The sequence below is a fragment of the Pyrgilauda ruficollis genome, unplaced genomic scaffold, assembly GCF_017590135.1.
Source record: "Pyrgilauda ruficollis isolate IOZ18807 unplaced genomic scaffold, ASM1759013v1 scaffold17, whole genome shotgun sequence".
Taxonomy (NCBI): domain Eukaryota; kingdom Metazoa; phylum Chordata; class Aves; order Passeriformes; family Passeridae; genus Pyrgilauda; species Pyrgilauda ruficollis.
The window spans coordinates 323,533-344,251 of NW_024515875.1; the positions used below are offsets into that span (position 1 = coordinate 323,533).

Consider the following 20,719-nt stretch of genomic DNA (forward strand, 5'->3'; position numbering starts at 1 on the left):
TCCTCCAGAGACCCTAAATTTTTCTTCAGCTAGAACTAAAAAGCGTGTAGGAAAAAAAATTCAGATCTCCCTTCAAAAATACACAGAAGTGTGTTGATCATTAACCACCTGGCCATCTATTAGAATATCTTATAAAAGAAAAGTACAAATAAGGGCATAGCAATAAGCACACACAGTCCTTTGGACAGTTACCAAGCTATTATGAATAAGGAAGTCCAGTCTTTAAAGGTAAGATTTGAATACAAAACCTAGATGAAAGTTCACACCATTTATAAGTATAATCATTTGACAGGAAAGTACTTCATTCCCTGTCTTACACTCATAATGATTTATCAATAACTGTCTAATTAACAAAAGACAAAGGAAGCAGCCACTCATGGCCATTAACTCCTAAGTAAGAAGCATCAGCACTGACTGGAAATGAAATTGCTACATTTCCTGAAAACGCACCTTCATTAAGGGATGCTTACATTCCCTTGCTGATGAAACAAACTCTGTGTAGATTTAACTGACTCCACAGCAAAATTTTTGTCAGTCAATCAAACAGATAAAAAAAAAATTGAATAATTATTTTTGCCTGAAAATAAGGTTTGCACAATGAAACAGGTTTGTTCGGTTTGAATTGCCAAGATCAATTTAAAAGCAGAGAAAATAAGCACCTGGATGTATTTGCTGAGAGCTGAAACTTAATTGTTTAAACAGAAAGAAGTTAGCTGTAATTTTATTTATTTAATTTTAATAATTAAAAAATGTATTAATTTTTTATTATTAAAATAGCACATAGAAAGCATAGCTTAAGGAAGCAAATTATTGAATTACAAATTAACCTCGACTTGTTCAGATCACTACTCCATATTTCAGAGTATTTCCATTTTGCTGAGTGGGAATAGCCACCTGCTTCCTTGGCAGACAATAAGAAAACAGCAGAGCAAGGAGAAATTTGACTAAGTTATCTGCACATTGATTCAAGCACTCTGAACAAAAAACATCAACCATAATCATATTAAAGTACGACAAGTAAGGCAACTTTTCTAGGATTTCAACTACTCTGTAAGTGGTAAGTACTGCTATTAATTTGGAGGCTGAGACACTTTTGCTTTCAGCAGTTGCTCAAAAGCCTAAAGTCTGACAGGTGTGTAATGGTTCATTTAAATCTTATGGGGAAATAAGGTCACATAAAAAGAAGCATTTATCAGAGGGATTAAGCTGTGAAAGAGAGCATAAAAACGGTTTTCAGCAGATCATAACATCAATTCTTTTCCAAAACTCTTGGCAAGCATCTCTAAGGTCTAAAAATCTACCCTTTCTCCTTTGTGTTTAGCTCCCAGCAAAAGGGAGAATTAACTGATTAAAAAATGACAGCAATTACTAGCCTACTTTCCTTCACCATTTTGGATTTGTTTCAGTGAATGATCAAATGGACACGAGAAGGCAGCACCAACACTGGTGTTTAGCATTTTTATGCCATTCTTTATATGTGATTAAATTTCTCAGAAGAAATACTTGCAATTTTTGTCCTTACAGGGAGGATGGATGAGGGGAGGGAGGGAAAAGGAGGAAAAGCAAAAAGAAGAGAATACCAAGTGGTAATCTGAGACCAAAGCGCCCATCCATCAACTATGAGGTAGTATTTCAAGTTATTTAAAGATCTTCTTCAAGACACTAATTAAGAAAAAGAATTGACAAAAATTACAGGAGCAGACTGCTAATCTTCCTGATACAAAGCCCCATAGCCAATACGGTGTCTGGGGACAGTATGTAAGGCTGTAATAAGAAAAAGATCTGTATGTAAGCATTTCATGCAAGGATTAGGAAGGCGTGCTCCCCACACTAGGGAAAAAATAATCAGAAACAGAATTGTACAGCACTATTTTCTGAATAAGATTCAATGGACGCTGCAGGGTTAGATGATGGAAATGGAGCAACCATCTGCAGGATGACTTTGTCCCTAGGAGACAGATACTGAGACAGGCAAAACAAAAACTGACAACTGCCTAATCTCCAGGCTTAAGGAAAGACTACCGAAACATTATGTTACCAAGAAACAGAAGAGAAAATTATCTTATGGTTTAAATACAGCACAAGTGGGTGTATAAAAATGTTTTAAAATTAACACCAAGTACTTTAAGTGGGAAATTGCTCAAAAAAAAAAGGCAAACCATAAAAATTTAAGCACCATGAAGTGTTTTCACAGATCTGCAGCCAGTGGCCCCAAGATGAAGCTGAATTCTCTCTGTGCTGCAGCTAGCACATTATCCAATGACCCACCATACTGCAGGCACTCAGAAAGCCTCAAATAGCAGAGCTGCCAACTGAATATGAGTCTCTTCTGACCAAAAAGCAAAGTATTCTTGAGAAATGTTTTTTGAGTTCAAGTGAAAAGACCTCTTTTAATCAATGTCTCTTCATTTCCCATGCAGTGATCTGACATCACAGGGTATTCAAACAGGGATGGGCCAAAGAATCTCTCTCCCCTTTTTCACCCCTACCACAACCCAAATTACAAAATATGGCCCTTTCAGTTGTGCTGTCACCACTTCCAGAAGGCAGCACTGTGAACCAGGTCAAGAAACTAACCTGGATTTAAAAACACAAAAGCAAAACCACAAACAAAAAGCCATATGCCACAAATCCTCATTAAACAAAACAAACCAAACCCCAAACAACCTCAACAAAACAGGATCTATTTCACAGCACAGCTTTATAAAAGAGCTACATCAGCATAATTGAATCGACAAGCAAAAAGGAAAAAGGAGCATTTTGTAGTGCAGTCACTGCCAAAGTCCTGGACCCATCACCATTGTCTGCAGAGATATAATCTAGCACACAATACATCACAAAGCACTTCAAATATACAACAAACATTCAGCAGTCCCACTAAAATAATTTTGTATCTCTCTTGGGAAAGAAGTTTATTGACTTGTGCAAAATCCAAGCAAGGCAGCTTCAAGTGTGATTAGTACCTACATTTTTTAATCCTTGATTGTCTCATACTCAAGCCACTACAGGTCATGTTTTGTCCTGAAAAAAACTGGACAAAAAGTAGAGTCTTTTGTTGTAATTAGCATTTTATATATATTAGGAAAAAAATATATATACTGAAAATAGGACTCTGATTAACACACCTTTTAATGTGGCCTTCCAAGAGAAAAACAGCCTACTCACAGACAGAAAAAAGCCATGATGGTAAAAGCAAGAGGGTCTTTTTCCTTCTCCATGCAGAACCTCTCACCTTTTCACCATAAAAATTTGCTAACACGGGGAAAACATACTCAAAGCTTTTGAACTGACAATATTGATAATGAAGACATTTTCACATTAAAAGGCATGTATGTGTATAAGTGCAGTTTCAAACACCTTTTCAAACTGCCTCAATACCCAAACACAAATATCCCTATGTGCATCCAGTCTGCACTGAATAATCCTCCACTGCCAAGAATCTTTCTCAACAAATGGCAGAGCAGATTTAAACCAAGTGGACTGCTGGTCTCACCCAGGCTGTATTCTCTCCAACAGCACTGACACCTGAGCACCTGCAGGAACACATCCGTGCCAGCACACCCCTGTGCAGGACACAACTGCAATTGCAGCGGTCCCCCAGGTGCCCTGTCAAGGTGCCTGAGACCCCTTGGGCTTTCAAGGGGCAAAGGGAAGGTTAACAATGAACAGCTGTTCATTCCAGCTGCGTGCTGATGCTGATCACCCAGCCCCAGGTCACCTTGTCCTACTGGAGTTAACCCACAACATAACCTTACCCATCCCTGCATCTTGTCGGTTATCTGCTAGAAATGAGTCTTTAAGTTATCCAAAGTTTAAAATAATATCATCACACTTGCCAGTGAAGACATGTCCCAAGAAAAGCAAGGCACATAACAGAATTTCAGGAACTGTAAATACAGCTTCTGCCTCCAACCATTCTTCTTTTCCCCACCACCAGAAAGTAGATCTAAACTCTGCATTCAGGAAGTAAGATCACAGCAGCACATTCAAGTGCATTACTGTAAATTGTGCCATATGTATGGAAATAATTTCTAATATTAATACTGATTTTTCTGTCAAATATGCTATATTATTGAAATCAAGAGGGCTGTAATAAAGCAAGTATCAACAGAAGAGTAGAAGACACATAAAATAGAGCTTTAAAAGGATGTCAGGATATTTTTGAGCCTATTTCCTCACTATGACAACTTAAAACCTTCCAAATAAAAACCTAGTTCATATAGTTCTAAAAAACATCTGCAATGCCAGTTTTACAGTTACCCAGGAATCTGGAACAGGGTTGAAAATACCCTTGTCATTAAGAATCTTGCTAATTTCTAAACGAAATTTATGTTGCTGAAATTGTACTCCAGTACTCTCTTTCCTGTCTCCCCACTGGACTTTGAAAATTATTTTCTCTGCAACACATATTAGAAGACAATTATCACATTGCTTCTCAGTTTTGTTTTCTCCAGATTAAACAAACCAAATTGCTCTTCCACTTAATAGCTCAAGTACTACGACTCTAGATTATTGAGGAGTCATTTCCCCTCTGCTGAGCTGTTTATGGTGGTGTCACAATGCAGTGAGCCATGCCAGACACCAGCCTGGCATAGGTCTCACCCTAAGTGAGATAGTGAGAGTAAGGATGACACGGCTCCTGCTCACACATCTCAGTATAGTCACACACACAGGTGTGCTGCATGAAAGGGAATTCAGAGCAACTGAGACTTCTCACTTTGGATTCCTAGAAAACAAATGCCAGGATCTGGCGAAAGAAAAGTACAGAAAAGGAAGTATCTAAATGCTCTGTGCAGTTGAGGATGCCTAAGCAGAAATTTCAGCCAAAGCTTTCTGGCTTGGAGACCAAAGGGAATATTCAAGTTTATCACTTAATCTTAACTCATTCTCACTTGCAGACCTGGCTTTCATTCTGACTGCATTCAATTATTCACGAACAAACTTAAGTCTGGCAAGAGGCACGCTTGTGCACATACGGACATGGACTTCTGAGTAAAGGATCTTCAGCACCATCCCCTGGACACTTTCACTAATGCTGCAAATAATACTCACTCAAATTCCTTAAACTAAAAATTTAAGCAGTGAGAAAGAAACTTATCTAAAGTTATTTCTCCTAGATCAAGTGCTACAATGACATCAAAAAAAAAAAAAAAAAAGAAAACTTACAGCATAAATACTACACGCTCTACCCATTTAAATGAATAAAGTTCAAACAGGAAGCAAAGCACACATCGTACTTTCAGAAGGAAAAGGAAGGGATTAGGACCAAAAGCAGAACTACTTCAACAGCATGGAAACATAAATATTTTCTCTCCTTGACACTCCCACACACACTTGCCTTAGCCCACTCCCTAAAGCAAGCATTGCATTGTGTTAAAAGCTGGCCCATATAAATAAGCTGCCTCTGTTCCCAATGGAGGAGAAAAAAAGGTGGGTATGGACCCTGATATTTCAGAGCATGATTTCTCCATTGTCTTCTTGGAATTAGAAGGGCCATTTTCACATTAATGTGAAAATTTCTCAATTGTCACCTGTGCTAGTGTTTGTCACCATCCCTGAAGTACCCACTGTCATTTCCCAAGACAACAAACATAGTCCCTGTGTAGAGTTCTCACTCTAGCATGCTTTCTCCTGCCAATTCCTATTACAGGCAACTGATGTCTACTTCAGGAGTTAATTTAAAAATGAAATTAAAATGCAGCCTTCTTGATTCTTAGATCATTGCTTGCCTTGCAAATTAGCTTTAACCGTTCATTTCTCCAACTAAGCACTGTTATTTTCCAAGCCTAATGCCTTGAACCAATATGGTGCTATTATACTTACAGACATACCACATAATCTAATTTAAAAGTGGTCAGTTTAATGCTTTTGGGGTTGTCATTGTTGTTGCAGTAATTATTTGCTGATGTTTACTTAGACACATTAAGTAAAGAAAAACTGCGTAACTACTCAGGTCACTCCTGGGCAACATTTTGTTTCTGGAGGTGTTTCAAGAGCGTTAATGGGAACTCACAAGGGATCTCCAGACCATGAGAGGCAGGTCAGCTTGTTTTTTGAAGAACAAACACATCTTTTTTTCCTCTTCTCTTCTCTGAGTTAGAAAGATAGCAGATATAAAAAGTGGCCTACAGATGGGAACTCAAGAGACATAGCTAAACAGCAATGATGAACACAAAGCCAGCAAATTCAGAATACAAATGAGAGTTGAAAAAAGGATGAGAAAGACTAAAAACATTCATCTTGAAGGAGAAAATGAGCAGTAGAAAGGATGCATACATTTGAAGAGAACTGAAGTAATTAATGGTGTGCACACAGATTTCCCATACATAGTTAAAAATCCAATTGAAAAGGCCCACCAAAATCTATATATAAGGGGTTTTCAGTCATTCAGGTCTGTCTAAAAACCAAACCAGACATCTGGAGATAGAAGCCTGCTATGGCCAATGTATCTGCTCACATGCCTCTACACTAAGCAGCAGAGAAGGATCTAGGAGTATTGTACAAGTATTTTCAGTGCACATACAAGTAAACCATGGCAGAATTTTATATATGGTTACTTCCAAGTGCTTTCCAGACAACTCCCACATAGTACCATTCCCTCCTTATGCATACATCTTACAGCAGGTTAAGCACTGATCTAGTCAACCGACCCAAAATGTTCTGTTTAAAACTCTTATCCGAGATTCGTAATTTATCAAGTACAAGTTTTAGAGAATAAATAAAGTTTAGGCGTTGATCTAGGTACAGGCATAATTGAATTCAAAAAGCTAAGTGTCAGTAAGTGTTTTCTTTAAATCTATTCATTCCTTCCTCTCTAGAATTTATATCACAAATGATGAAAAATAAACCAATTTTTAAGTGCAGTATGAGGAGGAAGAGAACTAGATGGGCAGTTTGTCAAATCCTTGCCTTCATCAGAAGTTAGATTGGTACAATCACTGAAGTGCAAGTTCAGTTGTTTATTTGCATAGGAAAAAACAGCCCCATAATACAACTGTTATCCTCAAGTTTGAGCCTATGCCAGGAGTTAGAGCAAGTCAGTTATTGTGGCTACAATCAAACGCGACACAAGCAAAAGAGAGCAGTACAAACTGTAAGCAGATCAAACCTTGACAAGTCTCCATCACGTATAATGCAGCTCTAGGCACTAAATGATAATGATGTAGATGTATTCAATACTGTCAATTCAGAACTGCAAAATACATAGTTTTGAATCACAAAGAAAAAATGTGTTTGAAATGAAATCTGATGGCTCAGAACACCATATTGTCAATGGTGGTTTTAATGAGCTAGACAGTGGTGCAAACTGTAGGCCAGAGCACAGGGATATTTCAACACCTAACTTTTCATTGATTCAATAAAAGCTTACTGAATACCAGAGTCAGATGCACCAAACCGGTAAAAATCTGGGCCTATGAATACCTTCCTGAAGTACTAACATGGCTGATCAATCAACTCCAGACAATACTCCAACCACTTTCTAACCTAAGGAATCTCTGAACTGGAACACTTCTCAAAAAGACCCTGAACCAAAAAAAACAAACACAACTCTTAGAGATACAATCTCACTTTAATATGCAAGACTTCACATAAATATTTTTATCTATTCACCTCAATATACTTAGCAAATGATGGCTAACGTAATTCTTTCTATAGTTGGGAAACAGACACGTTTTCTATCATTGTTATAATTACATCCGGCAGTAGCACTGCCAGTAATAGCCCACCCAAGCATTTTATTCTCAGTACCATGCCTCATCTACCAGGCCATACCACATGGTCAGAGGCAAACTCTTCCAACTCAGTACTCATGGAAAGCCACATAGCAGTAATGCAATTATTGCCTCCAACAGTTCCTTTCTTAACACATCACCTTTAGTAATTGAAGCAAAATGCTCTTTGGTTTGGGGGCAAAGAGATAATTCTTTTTTTTTTGCTTCCTTTCCGACTGACAATATGAAGGCTAAAATTCCAATCTACTATGAAAATGCATGTTGATTTTGTTTATTCAGCCTTTAACAAAGAGTTTCAGTCGAGTTTAAGTGAAACACTGGGATGCAATACAAAAGGAAATCTTCGCTGCCACCTAGAGGTAAAATCTTGAAGGAACAGAGGGAAAGAAAAATGCATCTCCTTTTTCCTTCCTCACTTTCAAAGTCAAACTCTTTCCTTTCTCAATGCATTAAAAAAAAAAAAAATTAAGTGCTACAAACTGAAACATCCTGATTTTAAAAATAAAAGCATGAAAGAGGTTTTAGACACTCAGACTACGTATCTCCTCTTTGGGAGTGACCAGTGTTAAATGCCTGTGAACGTTAAGTACAGGCACACAAGAGTAGAAAATCCAGCCTTTGGCAGCCTGCACCTTACGGCTGGAATCTTCACACATCTTTGTGTTTACCAGTCCTTGATCGATGCCCCGAATCAGTACAAATTCTCTCCAAACCTATTTATATCGTCACCTCAAAAACTGTCTGTCCCAATGAGTTTCATAGTTCATTGACAAGGGAAAACGCTTTTCACATACCTTTAATCCACCCTCAGTGGACGCCCCCTCAAGCATACTAGAAAATTGCCCTATTCACCATAATGTTACATTTCTGCTGTTTATTTTTCTCACCACCATCTATTTTCCAATCTTTAAGAGGCTTAACATATGTTATTAATCTTCACTTGGAAGTAATTTCATAATTGATAGTCTTTGCCACTTTTTTGCATTTTGGCATACCCTTTCTTGAGCTGTTCGGACAAAACCCAGCAAAACATTCACAATGTAGGATGGTTTGGATTCACACACTAAAAAATGATGGGTTTTGTTTTCTTCTATTCTTTTCCTAATAACTCCTAACTTGTCTGTTACCTTTTTATCAACTGTCAGTTCCTGAGCAATGAGGACAATTTACAGGGATTCCAAGACCTGTGTTCTGACTGACAATAAATGTCACTACTGTACATGACATTACATGTACTGTAATGTCACTCCTACATATGTTATTTTTCAATTGTTAACACTGAACTGACACACATTTTTTACTCACTAACATGAGTTACTGTCAGCTCTTGCTTCTAATATTCTCCCTGTTATACCATATGCAAATATTATAATTTCAGTACTGTCTTCCTGTGCAGTTTATGAATACGTTGAGTATCAGAGGTGTCTGTGAGATTCAGATGCTATCTCCACTATACTATTAAAAACTAGGTCACTGCTCTGCTACCTATCCATTTGCCACTTATTAACCTTGAAAATTTTCCTTGTTTTTCCACAGTTTGCACACAAAATCTGTTTTCACAAGATTCTTTTGTTAGAGACCACTATCAAGGGTTGTTTTTAAAACTTACCTAGGTCTTTCCCTCCCACATGGGTCTCATCATTAAACAATCCAATAGCATGTACCTATATAACAATATCTGACTAACAGACCTGAATATTATCCCTGACAAGAAATGTGGATGTCTTCACAAAATCAGCAACCACGTGAGCAAGCTTATTACTTAACTGACGTTTCTACACTTTTATCAGTTCAGCAGTTACATTCATGAATCTTCTGTGAAGCTTTACTCTAAAGCGGCATTGCGCCCCTCTAGCATCACCAACAATTTCAGTGGTGGATTGCACATCACTAACAAAGATTCTGCAATTTCAAAAATCATCTCCTTCAGAACTCCTAGAAACATACCACACTGTTCTGGGAGATTGTTACTATTTTATCTCTTTGTTATCAAACTCCAATTAAGCCCAGGCTGATTTTTGTCCTTCCTCATGATCCATTAAGCACATCTGTGATGTACAAACTTCCCCCAAATTCCTCCACATTGAACACATGCAATGATCTGATGTTGGTTCAGCTTTATACTGTTGAAAACCCCTGTCATACATAATTATCTACAGGTAAATGGCAAGCTTTTGATTTGTGATTGTTTTTATTTTTTTAAACTTGCCCAGCCAGATCATTACAGCCACTAGAGTTTTGATCTAGCTCATTCTTACTCATAATTAAGTCACCAGAATTCCAATTTTCTATTGTCCTCATTTGAACACAATTTCCATTTTGTTGTCTTTAAAAAAACCAAAAAACCATTAAGTGAAGTTCTTTTACCCTTAGCGTGACTGAAAAAGTTATATAAAAATGCTTGTGATGCAAAAAGTTTTTCTCATGAGTACAGTATGTTTAATAATCCTGATTTCAGATAATGGTACTTTTCAAACAAATTTCTTGCCTTTATAGTTCTTCACCCCTTTTCCATGCACATAATAACTTTTTTGGGCATATTTACATTTTTTGCAATTAAATATGACTACGATAATTCTGGAGGGGGAGCTGTCTCACAAATATATTGATTTTGTGTACACTGGTCACTGTCAAAGAATGATCTCTCACAGTAAAGTATGACTGAGGTATTGCCCTCTACTCAGGACTGAATCAAGATTTGCTTCTGCATGAGGAAGTTCTTTGATTATTCACCAGAGAACCCACACAGCTCAATACTTTCCACTGCATCACTCACCCAGCACCTAGGGCTGATAGTCAGCTGACAAACAGGAAACCCCTCTTATTTATACTCTGAGTTTCAATCCATTGAGATTCTTTGATATTCCCCAATCAAGTGGGTAAGTTAAATACAAAGTTTCTGTCTCATTACAAACAAGATAAAGAAAGTTTAAACAAACAGTTCTAAAAGCAGTGCATTCAGGTTTACAACTTGAAAAAAGCACTACAAAGCTGAAAACACTGTTTGTTTCTCCTCCCTAATGCATGATTTATTTTCTTCATTTATTTTCAGATTACCAATACGTTCCATCGTTCAATTCCAACTCGGATCCCCAAAGCAAAGCCTGCAAGCACAACCAAAGCACCTGTCAAAATTCCTGCTGGACAGCTCAACAAACCACTCCAAGACAGTCCTTCTGGAAAGATACGCATTGTAAGGACGGTGTCTAAAGCCTGCCTTCAAAGTGGAGGGAGAAGGTAAATACTTTTCTGTGATCTATGACATTAAAATGGATTTAAGCCATCTGAATCTCAGCAGCAGTTGCTTCAACTGGAGAAAAATCAGAAATCATCCACATGGTCAGCACATCAACAGTCACCAATCACAGGACATCAAGACAGCCAAACTCTTAGGAGCCAAAGTTAACTGCATGTCTGCAGGGACCATGCTCTGCTCCATTTTTATGATGCATTTCCAGATTTTGCCACTCACAGTACAGGAACACAAGACACAAATAAGTTTCTACGATAAATTCTGTTCTGACATGTTCTACAAATAACAGTAAGGTTATCTCAGCAGATTTACAAAAACATGGTCAAATCATATGAAGAGGGCTTGCAGAAGGTGTCATGTTTTCAAACTTGGTCTAGCCAAGAAGTGTCTTAGTATGGATATCCTAAGTTCAACATTAAGGGTGGAATGAAGAAAGGCATGGAAAAATCTGCTCTTGTATAATGCATTGAATTTAGAGAAATGCAGAGCTCCTTGCTGTGCCAAGCATGATGTGAAGATAAGTAGCTCTCTCCTCACTAGTGTGATTATCTCCACTCAATTCATGCAGATGTTATATCAGGAAAACAGATGTGAGAATCAAGATGGATATTGTTTGCATCAGCTATATAAACTTTCACCACCTAGACTACAGTATTTAGATTTCAGTTCACTTAAACAGTATTTTAGAACTGATCAAAATTAGTATCAAGCTTAACAGTAAGTTGTGGCTTACACAGAAGTGCAACTTTATTCTTGCATTCCTCCACAATTTTGCCCTTCCTTACAACTCCTCACATTCACTTAAAATATGTAACCAGATTCATTGCTCCTGGTGAAGGTTTGTTTTTGTTTTTTTTTTAACTGAATTTTTGCACAAGAAATTCTAGTTCATACATGAGAGAATTTGCCTTTTTGCTTTTCTTAAAGCATACCTTCTTTAAAACACTTAAAATTCAAGGTTTTCCTTCAGCCAATACACACACACACACACAAAAGCCCTCAAACAAAAACCACAAACCAAAACATCAGAAGAGACTCCATGCTTGTTGTTTCCAATTTTCTGAAAAATAGCAATTGTTGCTCTGCAAGAAAATTTCTCACTGTTCTATAGAATGTTAAGAAAGACTAACAAAGTACTACTACAGCAAGGAACCCCCACACAAGAATCCTGTAATACCAACTAACACTAGTTACTGCTTTAAAATATAAAAATTAATTTATTTCTCTGGTATTAATGTCTCACTCATTCTTCTTCCCCTAACAGAGTGCATTCCAACAGTCTAAATGGCTCAACTGATAATACATGGAAAAACTCCTTACACATAGGTGTTTCTTTAAGAACTGCCAAATCCTAATTCCTAAATACAGCAAAAGCTGGTGGTGATCACAGTGCCACAGCCAGAACTGCAATCCTTTTGCTGAATCAAGGAGAGATTCTGATGCATTTAGTTACCCAATTTTTCCCCTTCATTTCACAGCTAAAAGTTTAACTTAACCACTGAGACAGTACAACACACAGCACTGCTGTGTGACTGTTTTTGCAAACCCACAAGAAACCTATGCCTTCCTCAACAGCTTCACAAGAAATTCTCTAGAAATACTTTTTTAAAAGTTTTAAAATATCAGTCTACTTAAAAATTATTTCAGCTGCATCCTACAAGACACACCTGTGATAATATGCAGACATTAAAGAATGACTTTGCCACAAGAAAAATGAAAGGATTCCCATTTCATTCAGCTGTCAAGTTCTGAGAGTCTGTATCGTGTGTGCTCAGATCCCAACACAGCTCACAGAAGTACACCATTGCAACCTGCAGAATGAATGCACATTGATGTGAAGAAACAGAGATTTCAAAAAGCAGCTGTCAACTTGGCATGATTATCAGAAAGATGTTCAAGTACTGACCAAGTTCTATTACAAGGAACAGCAAGTCATTGACGAGCCAAAAAAAAAAGAGTCCAGCAACAGACCTCAGCTCTGATCAAACAGTGCTCCCACTGAATGCACTACAACGAGGAGTCTGCTTCTCAACAGCTACAAATCACACATTACAAATTTATATTAACTGGCACCCTTCACTACAAAGAAAGAAAAGAGAACCCCTGGCAAAAGAATTCCTGCAATAGCATCCTTTGCTTTAGAGCCCATACAGGACCCCACAAACACTGCCAAATCATCATCTATGGTCCCATATTATATTTCTCACCTATTTTTGCTGCTGAGATACAAGAGTTTTGCTCCTCTCTTGCAATGACACAATTAATTTTTACCTATGAGAGTCAGGCCCCTCATAGGTAGATCCTACTTAAGGATCTAAAACTGACAAATGGGGATACTACACTCCTATGGATTAAGGGCAATACAGAAAGCATGGAGAATGAAAGACAAGGAGAGGTAACCAAAAAGGAGGAAACTGGAAGAATTTCTGAAAAACAGAAGTCCAGCCCTCTCCCTCAAACTGACTGGGAGATGAGGCACGCTGGCTACAGGCAAGATCTGGATATTTATAGTGCTGCGAGAATTGCTCTTTGCTGTTCACAGAGGGAAGAGGAGAAAGTTGGGGTCCTTCACAAGTACGAAATAAACTCCTCCGAATTCCTTATCCTTTCCCTTGTAATTCTGAATGCAATATAAAAATCACATGAAAGTCTGGACAAAGTTGTGACACAAACTGGAAAAAAGGAAGGTAAGGAAGTCCTGCATGACGTGAGACATATGTAACACTAAACTACGCTGCTAAGGGGAGAATAATCCCTAACAGCTCCTTCCTCAAATCTCATCTCAAAGGTTTGCTGAAGATGTTATTAGGCAAGACTCTTTAGTTTTTGTCATGTGACAAGATACAAAGATGGGTAATCCCTTTAGCATTTTTTTGCCTCAGGTTTTGTAGGCTTTTTTTACACCTATAAATCATTTGCAGTAGGGTAAATATTCACATCTTAAGGTGAGAGTAATTACCTTTAATTTTTAATATGGACTCTAAAATGATGACTTCCAATGACATGGCCAAAAGCAAATTTAGAATTACATATCCATACATAAGGATATATATTTATATCTACTTTGTGTATTCATACTCTTTAGGTGGAGTGTATGAATGATGTTCTAATTACAATTGGCTAAAATCTAAAACACTTTTGAGAGCTGAATTCTGATGAATATGCTGTAGGTCACAGCTTATTCTAAGGTTAATTTTAAAGGATCTAGCAAAAGATCATTATTTCAAAAGTACATTTGAATTCTGCTTTGTACCTGCAGTTATGGCAGAGATGTTATTTTTAAATAGGTCAGCAAATGAGGTTGGATAATATTTTTCTAACAAAACTTCATTTTTCACAGAAATGAAATTGACCAAGTCTTGCAAAGGTGCTCACTAATGTGCAATTATTTTCTTGTATTGCTGCCTACATCATACATTGTGAGCCATGATTTCCTCTTTTATGCCAACTGATTTTAAAGCATTTTACAGTATCAATAAGATGCCATACAAATTAACCCTACATTTTACCTGTTTTACCTGAAAAATAGCTACACAAAATAAAAGTAACAGATGTTTTATGTTTACTGTTAGCTTGTGTCAACTTCATCCAACAACAGGCTCCATAAAAAGAGCCTGCCAACAAATTTACAAAGGTGGGCTGCAGACAGCGGAGTACATTGTTTGCACAACACTCACCTGTAATCACTACTCATAACACACTCAAAGCATGTTCCTGGAGTAAAGTTTACAGGATTGGGTTAGACACCTCCAGAGGTTATTTTCCACCTGAATTCTTTTAGTAACTCAAAAATGCTATTGCGAAAATCCCAAGTTTTTCATAACTGGAAAAGCTGTCATTCAGAGTCACACCTCAAGTCAGATGGTTCATCTCTCCTGTCAAAAGTTCATAATCAAAGTCCTGCTCTGTATCCAGTTTCTAAAGCAAAGCTGACAACATTGTAACAGTCTGCTAATCACGCACCCCAAATGAAAGCTGTGGTGGCAGAATGGGCAGGTAGGCTCTTAAGAAAACTTCCTAATGAAGAGCATTTACCATGGGAACTGGGACTGCTTAAGGAACCCACATGAGACTAAAAATAAAAATGAAATGCTCAGAAACCTAATTAGGTCTTGTGAGCCCTCTTTATTACATACATACAACTTTTATGGCGCTTCCTCTCTAACTATTCTCCAAGTACCTTTTCACAGGAAATAAGCACCAATTATCAAGACACTCAAAAAACTGGAGTCTTTGCAGAGGTGCAGATAACTCCCAGTAATGCCCAGCTCTTACCAATGTTGTATTAAAAACGAAATTTAAAAAAAAATCAATAAAAAAGGGCATGATAAAGTCTAAATTCATTCTAGTTGCCTAGATCTACCTAAATTTTCACACTAAATGTAAGCATTTAAGCAGAGAAAACGTTTTACAGCTTGAGGTTTCAAGACACATTGAAAAAAATACAAGCAGATGAGCCAGGTATCATAACCATCAGAAAAGACAAATCAGTAACAGCACCATACTCCAAGGAGCAGTGGCTGAAGAGAACTGTAACTCCTGCCCTTTTACAGTAACACATGGCCAGGGTGATGCGACACACGCCAGTGAGCACATGGGGGATGCTTTTCAAGTACCACAGACACTTTTCCCTCCAAAGGCTCTACTATGGATTTGCTGTTTCCTAGGCCTTACAGAACTGCAACTAAGGTCACGCCGCTAATGGCAAACACAATCACAGGATAGTATGAGGTGGAAGGGACCCACAAGAATCATCCATTACGAAAAGTCTTTCATCAAATAAACTCTTTGGAAGAAAATACAGTTTGGCAGGTAAATGAATGCAAGGGAGAGGTGAGCTCTGAATTCAAACCAATAGGCTTCCCCATTCCCCTCGCCCCGCTTTTAAAACTTCTCGTAAATGTATTTTTGTCAAGTGGGTTCCTGTTGTTACTTAGGTACTGGTATTTTCGTTTGCCGCTCCATCATCTATCCCAGGGCTCAGATCAGAGACTGGACATCACCTCGCTGCAGATTCTGCTTACAAGCAAACCCACCCTCGGTAGCAAGCAGGGAAAAGCAGGCACATGGAAAAAAGCGAGTGAGAGTGGAAAACCTGGAAAGTAAATTAAAAGCAGAGAAAGGAAAGGCGGAGAGGGGAAGTGGAAAAAACACCCAAAACCCAACGAAAATGAAGGAGGGTAGGAAAGGAGGGTGGGGGGGCTGGCTCTTAGGCAAAATGCTTCAATCCCAGCGTGAGGAGCGGGCTCCGGGAGAGGAGTACCTGGCGTGCCGCCCGCCCCGGGCTCGGTGTCCCACCACGGCTCCTCCAGCGTGTCGCCCATGCCGCCACCGCCGCCGCGCCTGCGCACTGCGCGCGGGGCCGGGCCGGGCGCGCCCCGCGCTGCCGGGGGACGGCGCTGCCCTGGGCACGGCTGGTGCCACAGCTGATACAGCGTCTTACACAATAGTCTTGTCAAAGATAAGGAGGCCTTTAAATGCGTGCTGGGGATTTTTAAACTTTTTTTTTTTTTTTTTTCTTTTTTTTTTTTTTTTTTAGTGGAAAATACAGAAGCGAGAGAAAGAGGAAAGGAATTAAAACTATTGCCCCAGTTCTTCACAACATTCGCTTAATTGCCTCAATCCGGTTTCATACTGTAAAATCCCAACTTTCTTGGTTGAGGTAATTCACGTAATCTTTTCTGAGGAACAGAGAGGTGCCTGCAGGGGGTGCGCGTTCCCTTGGAATGGGTGTTCCCGGCCCTTTGGCAGCGGAGCCCTCAAGGCAAGCGTGCCTATCCTGTATCTCTTCCCGCAGGAGCCGTCCCGCTCAGCCTGGGCCTTACCTGCTGGAGCACATCCCGAGTCAAGGCGTGGAAGTGAAACAGACCAGTGTAAGGACTGGAATCTCTCGTAAGGCGGCACTGTTACTCCGTGTCTAACACGCTCGAATGATTTTTGTCAACTTCCATTGAAGTATCCTATTTTTTTCCCCCTTTGAGGATGCAGGTGGATAGGGAACGTGCATAACAGAGAGCATTAGTGTTGTTCTGCCCAGGGTTGCTAATGGCCGTCACCAAGTGATTTTCAGCTCTTGGAAACTGCGTGAAACTTGTGAATTTCCGTACTCGCGGAGTACGTCTCACCTGTGGCACATTAAACACTGTGGGGGAAGTCACTTAATAATCAAACCCACATCTGGCAGAGCAGTTCAGCTTTATGAAAACCGAAAACATTCAAATCTCCGGCAGCGCGACGCCCCCTGCCCGGCTCCAGGGCCGCTCCGCGGCCACTCCCTCAGAGGCTGCCCCTGCCAGGCTTCCGCGCTTTGCGGCCCGCGCCCTCAGCCCGGCGGCGCCGGAAGGCGGGGACAGGAGCCGGGAAGGGGACGGGCTCCGGGAGGGGCGGCCTCGGGGAGGAAACACCTCCCGAGCGCGCTTTACGGCCGGGCGAGCGGGCACGTCAACAGCTATGGCGGAAGGAGAAGAGGCGCCGCCGCCGCCGGGCAGCTGGTGAGTTATGGGGGTGTGGGCGCCCTCCCCTCCGCAGCGGAGCCAGCGCAGAGAGGCCGGAGCGCCCCGCCCGCCGCCGCTCTCCCCCTGGGACGCGACGCGCTCGGGGTGTGTGCGGGGTCGCGCTGGGAGCCCGCCAGGAGCCCCCAGCAAACGCCGCCGGCCCTCGGCGGCTCCGGGTCCCCAAAGAGGAAGGGGCCCGTCAAAACACGGGCGAGACACAAAACGGGGGCCGTGCCCAGTCTGGAGCCAGGCGGTCGCTCCAGTTTAAAATGACAGCTTTAATATGCGGTAGGAGCTGCTCTGGGAGTCTGCCGGGAGTGGAGTTGCTTTGTTCAGTTCAGCTTCCCGTTTCTCTGCATTCCTGCTCTCAGGAACAGGTGACAGGAGTGGGTCCTGCCTCGTTTTCTGAATGATTTTGCTCACTGCCTTCCTTTAGCACAGCTATTACTTATAATGGATTTTACATTGAACCCCTAGGACAAGAATAGAGACTATTTCTGGAGCGTGTATAGGATCATTTTGATGGTAACAGTGATGTGATTTTAGTATTTGTTGCATGCGTATTCACTCAAGATTGCTGAGGCTTAAATAAACATTGTGTTTAAACACTGAAGCTATTCTTGCTGCACCCAACATCTCCATTTGCGTCTTCACTTTGTTTTTGTCTTTGCGCTTCTGCATTGCATGTGATTTCTTTCTGTGGCTCTGTGCCACACCATTGCTCTTTGTCCCTTCCACGTATACGCTTTTCAAGCAATTGCTTTGCAGACCTGCTTTTTATGATCATTTCCAGTCTGAGTTCCGATCATTTCCAAGCTGGTTTTGCTTTTAGGCTCTATTTGATGTGGCAGATTCAAAGTTAGCTGCAGACTGAGCCTAGCCTTCTTTGTGCTTAGTTAGGTCACTGCAAAGAAGCCAGAACACACACACAGGTGTATGTGTAAACTCTTCTTTGTCTAGTTTGGTTTTACAAATACAGCTCTTGGTTAAAACAACTTTGTATCATTAGCTAGAAAGTTAGTTGGTGTCATTTTTTATTCTTGTGTTTTTTCTTTTATTTACAGCCTCAAAATTTATGAAGCTCTTTCTGTAAGCACAGTGTTGCATAAGCATTATTTCTAAATAAAGGCCTGACTATTGGGCCATTTAATTACAAAGCGAGGGATGGACTCCCTGACAGTGCACTCTCGACACTTTGAATATAACCCTGGACATTAAATAAGAACCATACCTCAAATACCTCTGAAAAAAATATTTCAGATGGCTTCCATTACTAATATTGGAATAATATTGCTGTCTCCCAGATCACAATCAACTTCTCTAGAATTTTTGTTAAGGATGAGAATGAGTGTGTGTTTCCGGACACATTTCAAGGCACAGCCTGCATTGTTGATATTCTGATTGGCAGCTTCAAAACTATAGTCAATTTTATATGCTGATGGTACTAGAAAATGCAAACTTGAAGACATTTGTTAAAACAGATTTAAGTCTTTATGGGAACAATCAAAGAGTTGTGCTTAAACGCTATATTAATATGTGACACTGCATCCTGTTACTAGAGGTATACACTGTGAATGACAGAATTGCATTCCTTATTGCTTGCTTAGAAACTTCACGTGGCTTTTGGGTTTTCCTGTTTTGGTTTTTGTTTAAAAACCAGTTTCAGTGAAGTATTTGCTTTTTCATTTATGGATTTAAAGCGTTGTCTTGTATTCATATTTCAATGCTGTGAGCACTTGTTGAAAGAGCTTTTTGATGTAAATTACTACACTATCACATTTTGAAGTATATAAGATTTCAAATTTTAAAAATACCCAAACATATAATACATATGTATGCCTGAGCTTTATTGGGAGCAAAACTGGCAGTGCTGATCCTGTGTCCTCTCTTAACTTCCTTAGGAGGATTAAAAGGCAGATGGAGTTTTGCAACAGCTCAGAGGCTGTTGCTGCACCTTGAGTGTGTAGAATCCAGATGTCCTCACTAACATAAAATTCCCTCTTTGTTTTCCTTGTGTTAAGTTGTCATGTGGTGCTAGTACAAATGATGTGGGTGAGGGGGAAGTGTCACAAACTAATTACGAATTAAACCCCTCAACATTTGTACTGACTGCTTGGTGTTTTGCTCAACAAAAAACAGAGAACTTTGCCACTGCACAACAAAAATTAAAAAGAAAACCCAGCATCACCAAAGTTGTGTATAGAGAAAGATGAGAGTAGGGTTTTTTCTTCAGTAGATATAAGAAGTTGTTATCAACACTTTTGATTTAAAAATGAGCAAAATCAGGTAGACCTTGTTTGCTAAATGTTTCTTTTGAGCTATTTGGCATATACTCAAAAGCTAATTTGAGAAATTGCCAGCACTTTTGTTCTGGAAGACATATCTGTCCAAAGCTAAGAATGCTGTGAAGCACAAAGGAGGCAGGCTGCTTTCAAACTGCTGTAAAATCTTTTCTTTTTTCTTTTTTTTTTTTTTCTTATTTGTTTATTTTAATTGTAATTTCTGTCAGTGCAATACAATGTAGTCAGTAGACTGTATAGACACAAATAAGATGGCTTGTTATTAGTTAAAATGCTTGTAATTGGAAGTTACAGATTTTTCTTGTCTCATTTATCAAGGAAATCGATGATTTGGACTTTATTTTTCTTGTGCAGGTTTTCAAACAGATTAATGGTTATGAATTAATTTCTAAAACCTTTTTGCAGATGTTTGTTTAATACTCAAGCTTCAGGAAACTTGCTCAATTAGTAATTTTTAAGATCTGTACTTGGGAAATCAGGACCTGAAGTAACTAAATATAACTGTAACCACAGATGGAATTGTTCGTGTACATTTAACTTTGCATTGGAATAACTCAGTCTGTGAGTCCCAAAATGCACTGCAAATGCCTAAGACAACTGGGTAACAAACCTGGTTTCCATATATCTTTCCCATTCTCACAATCTGCCTAATTAGTACTTGGAGCCATAGTATTTCTTCTGAAAGCCCATGAACAGAAAAGTCCCTTCCAGTTAAGCATGAAATTGAAGAAAAAATGTCAGGGAATTGTTTTTCTCCAAAATTTTATTGGAGAATAAATGGTGGTTCAGTGCTGGATACAATGGATATTTTCAAGCAAATATGAGGGATTGATTTTTGTTTGTTTTCAGTAGAGAACAAACACTCATTAATTTAAATTCAATATAGCTCTTGTTGAGGCTTTTTCCTAGGAGTCAGGAAAATCCTGACTTAAAAGTAGG

At 39.3% G+C, this 20,719-nt stretch overlaps 2 protein-coding genes and 1 long non-coding RNA gene across 5 annotated transcripts in view; 2 read left to right on the forward strand and 1 right to left on the reverse strand.

Moving 5' to 3' along the window:
* CMSS1 (cms1 ribosomal small subunit homolog) overlaps positions 1 to 16,317 on the reverse strand; it is a 222,473-nt gene extending 206,156 nt beyond the window's left edge. Inside the window, exon 1 of the mRNA XM_041463954.1 lies at positions 16,250 to 16,317. Within this exon, the coding sequence (XP_041319888.1) occupies positions 16,250 to 16,310 (61 nt within the window). The 5' untranslated portion in view covers positions 16,311 to 16,317. The remainder of the gene's footprint in view (positions 1 to 16,249) is intronic.
* Positions 10,647 to 14,551, forward strand: LOC121351638. Its single transcript, XR_005954813.1, has 2 exons — positions 10,647 to 10,970; positions 12,251 to 14,551. It is a non-coding gene; the product is annotated as an uncharacterized LOC121351638 (long non-coding RNA).
* Positions 16,318 to 16,561: 244 nt separating the features above from the next.
* The window catches only part of TBC1D23 (TBC1 domain family member 23), a 37,602-nt gene continuing 33,444 nt past the window's right edge, over positions 16,562 to 20,719 (forward strand). Inside the window, exon 1 of one of the 3 annotated variants that reach the window (XM_041463943.1) lies at positions 16,562 to 17,477. In XM_041463943.1, the coding sequence (XP_041319877.1) occupies positions 17,185 to 17,477 (293 nt within the window). In that variant the 5' untranslated portion in view covers positions 16,562 to 17,184. The remainder of the gene's footprint in view (positions 17,478 to 20,719) is intronic. The other 2 variants (XM_041463942.1, XM_041463944.1) reach the window with 2 other exon arrangements.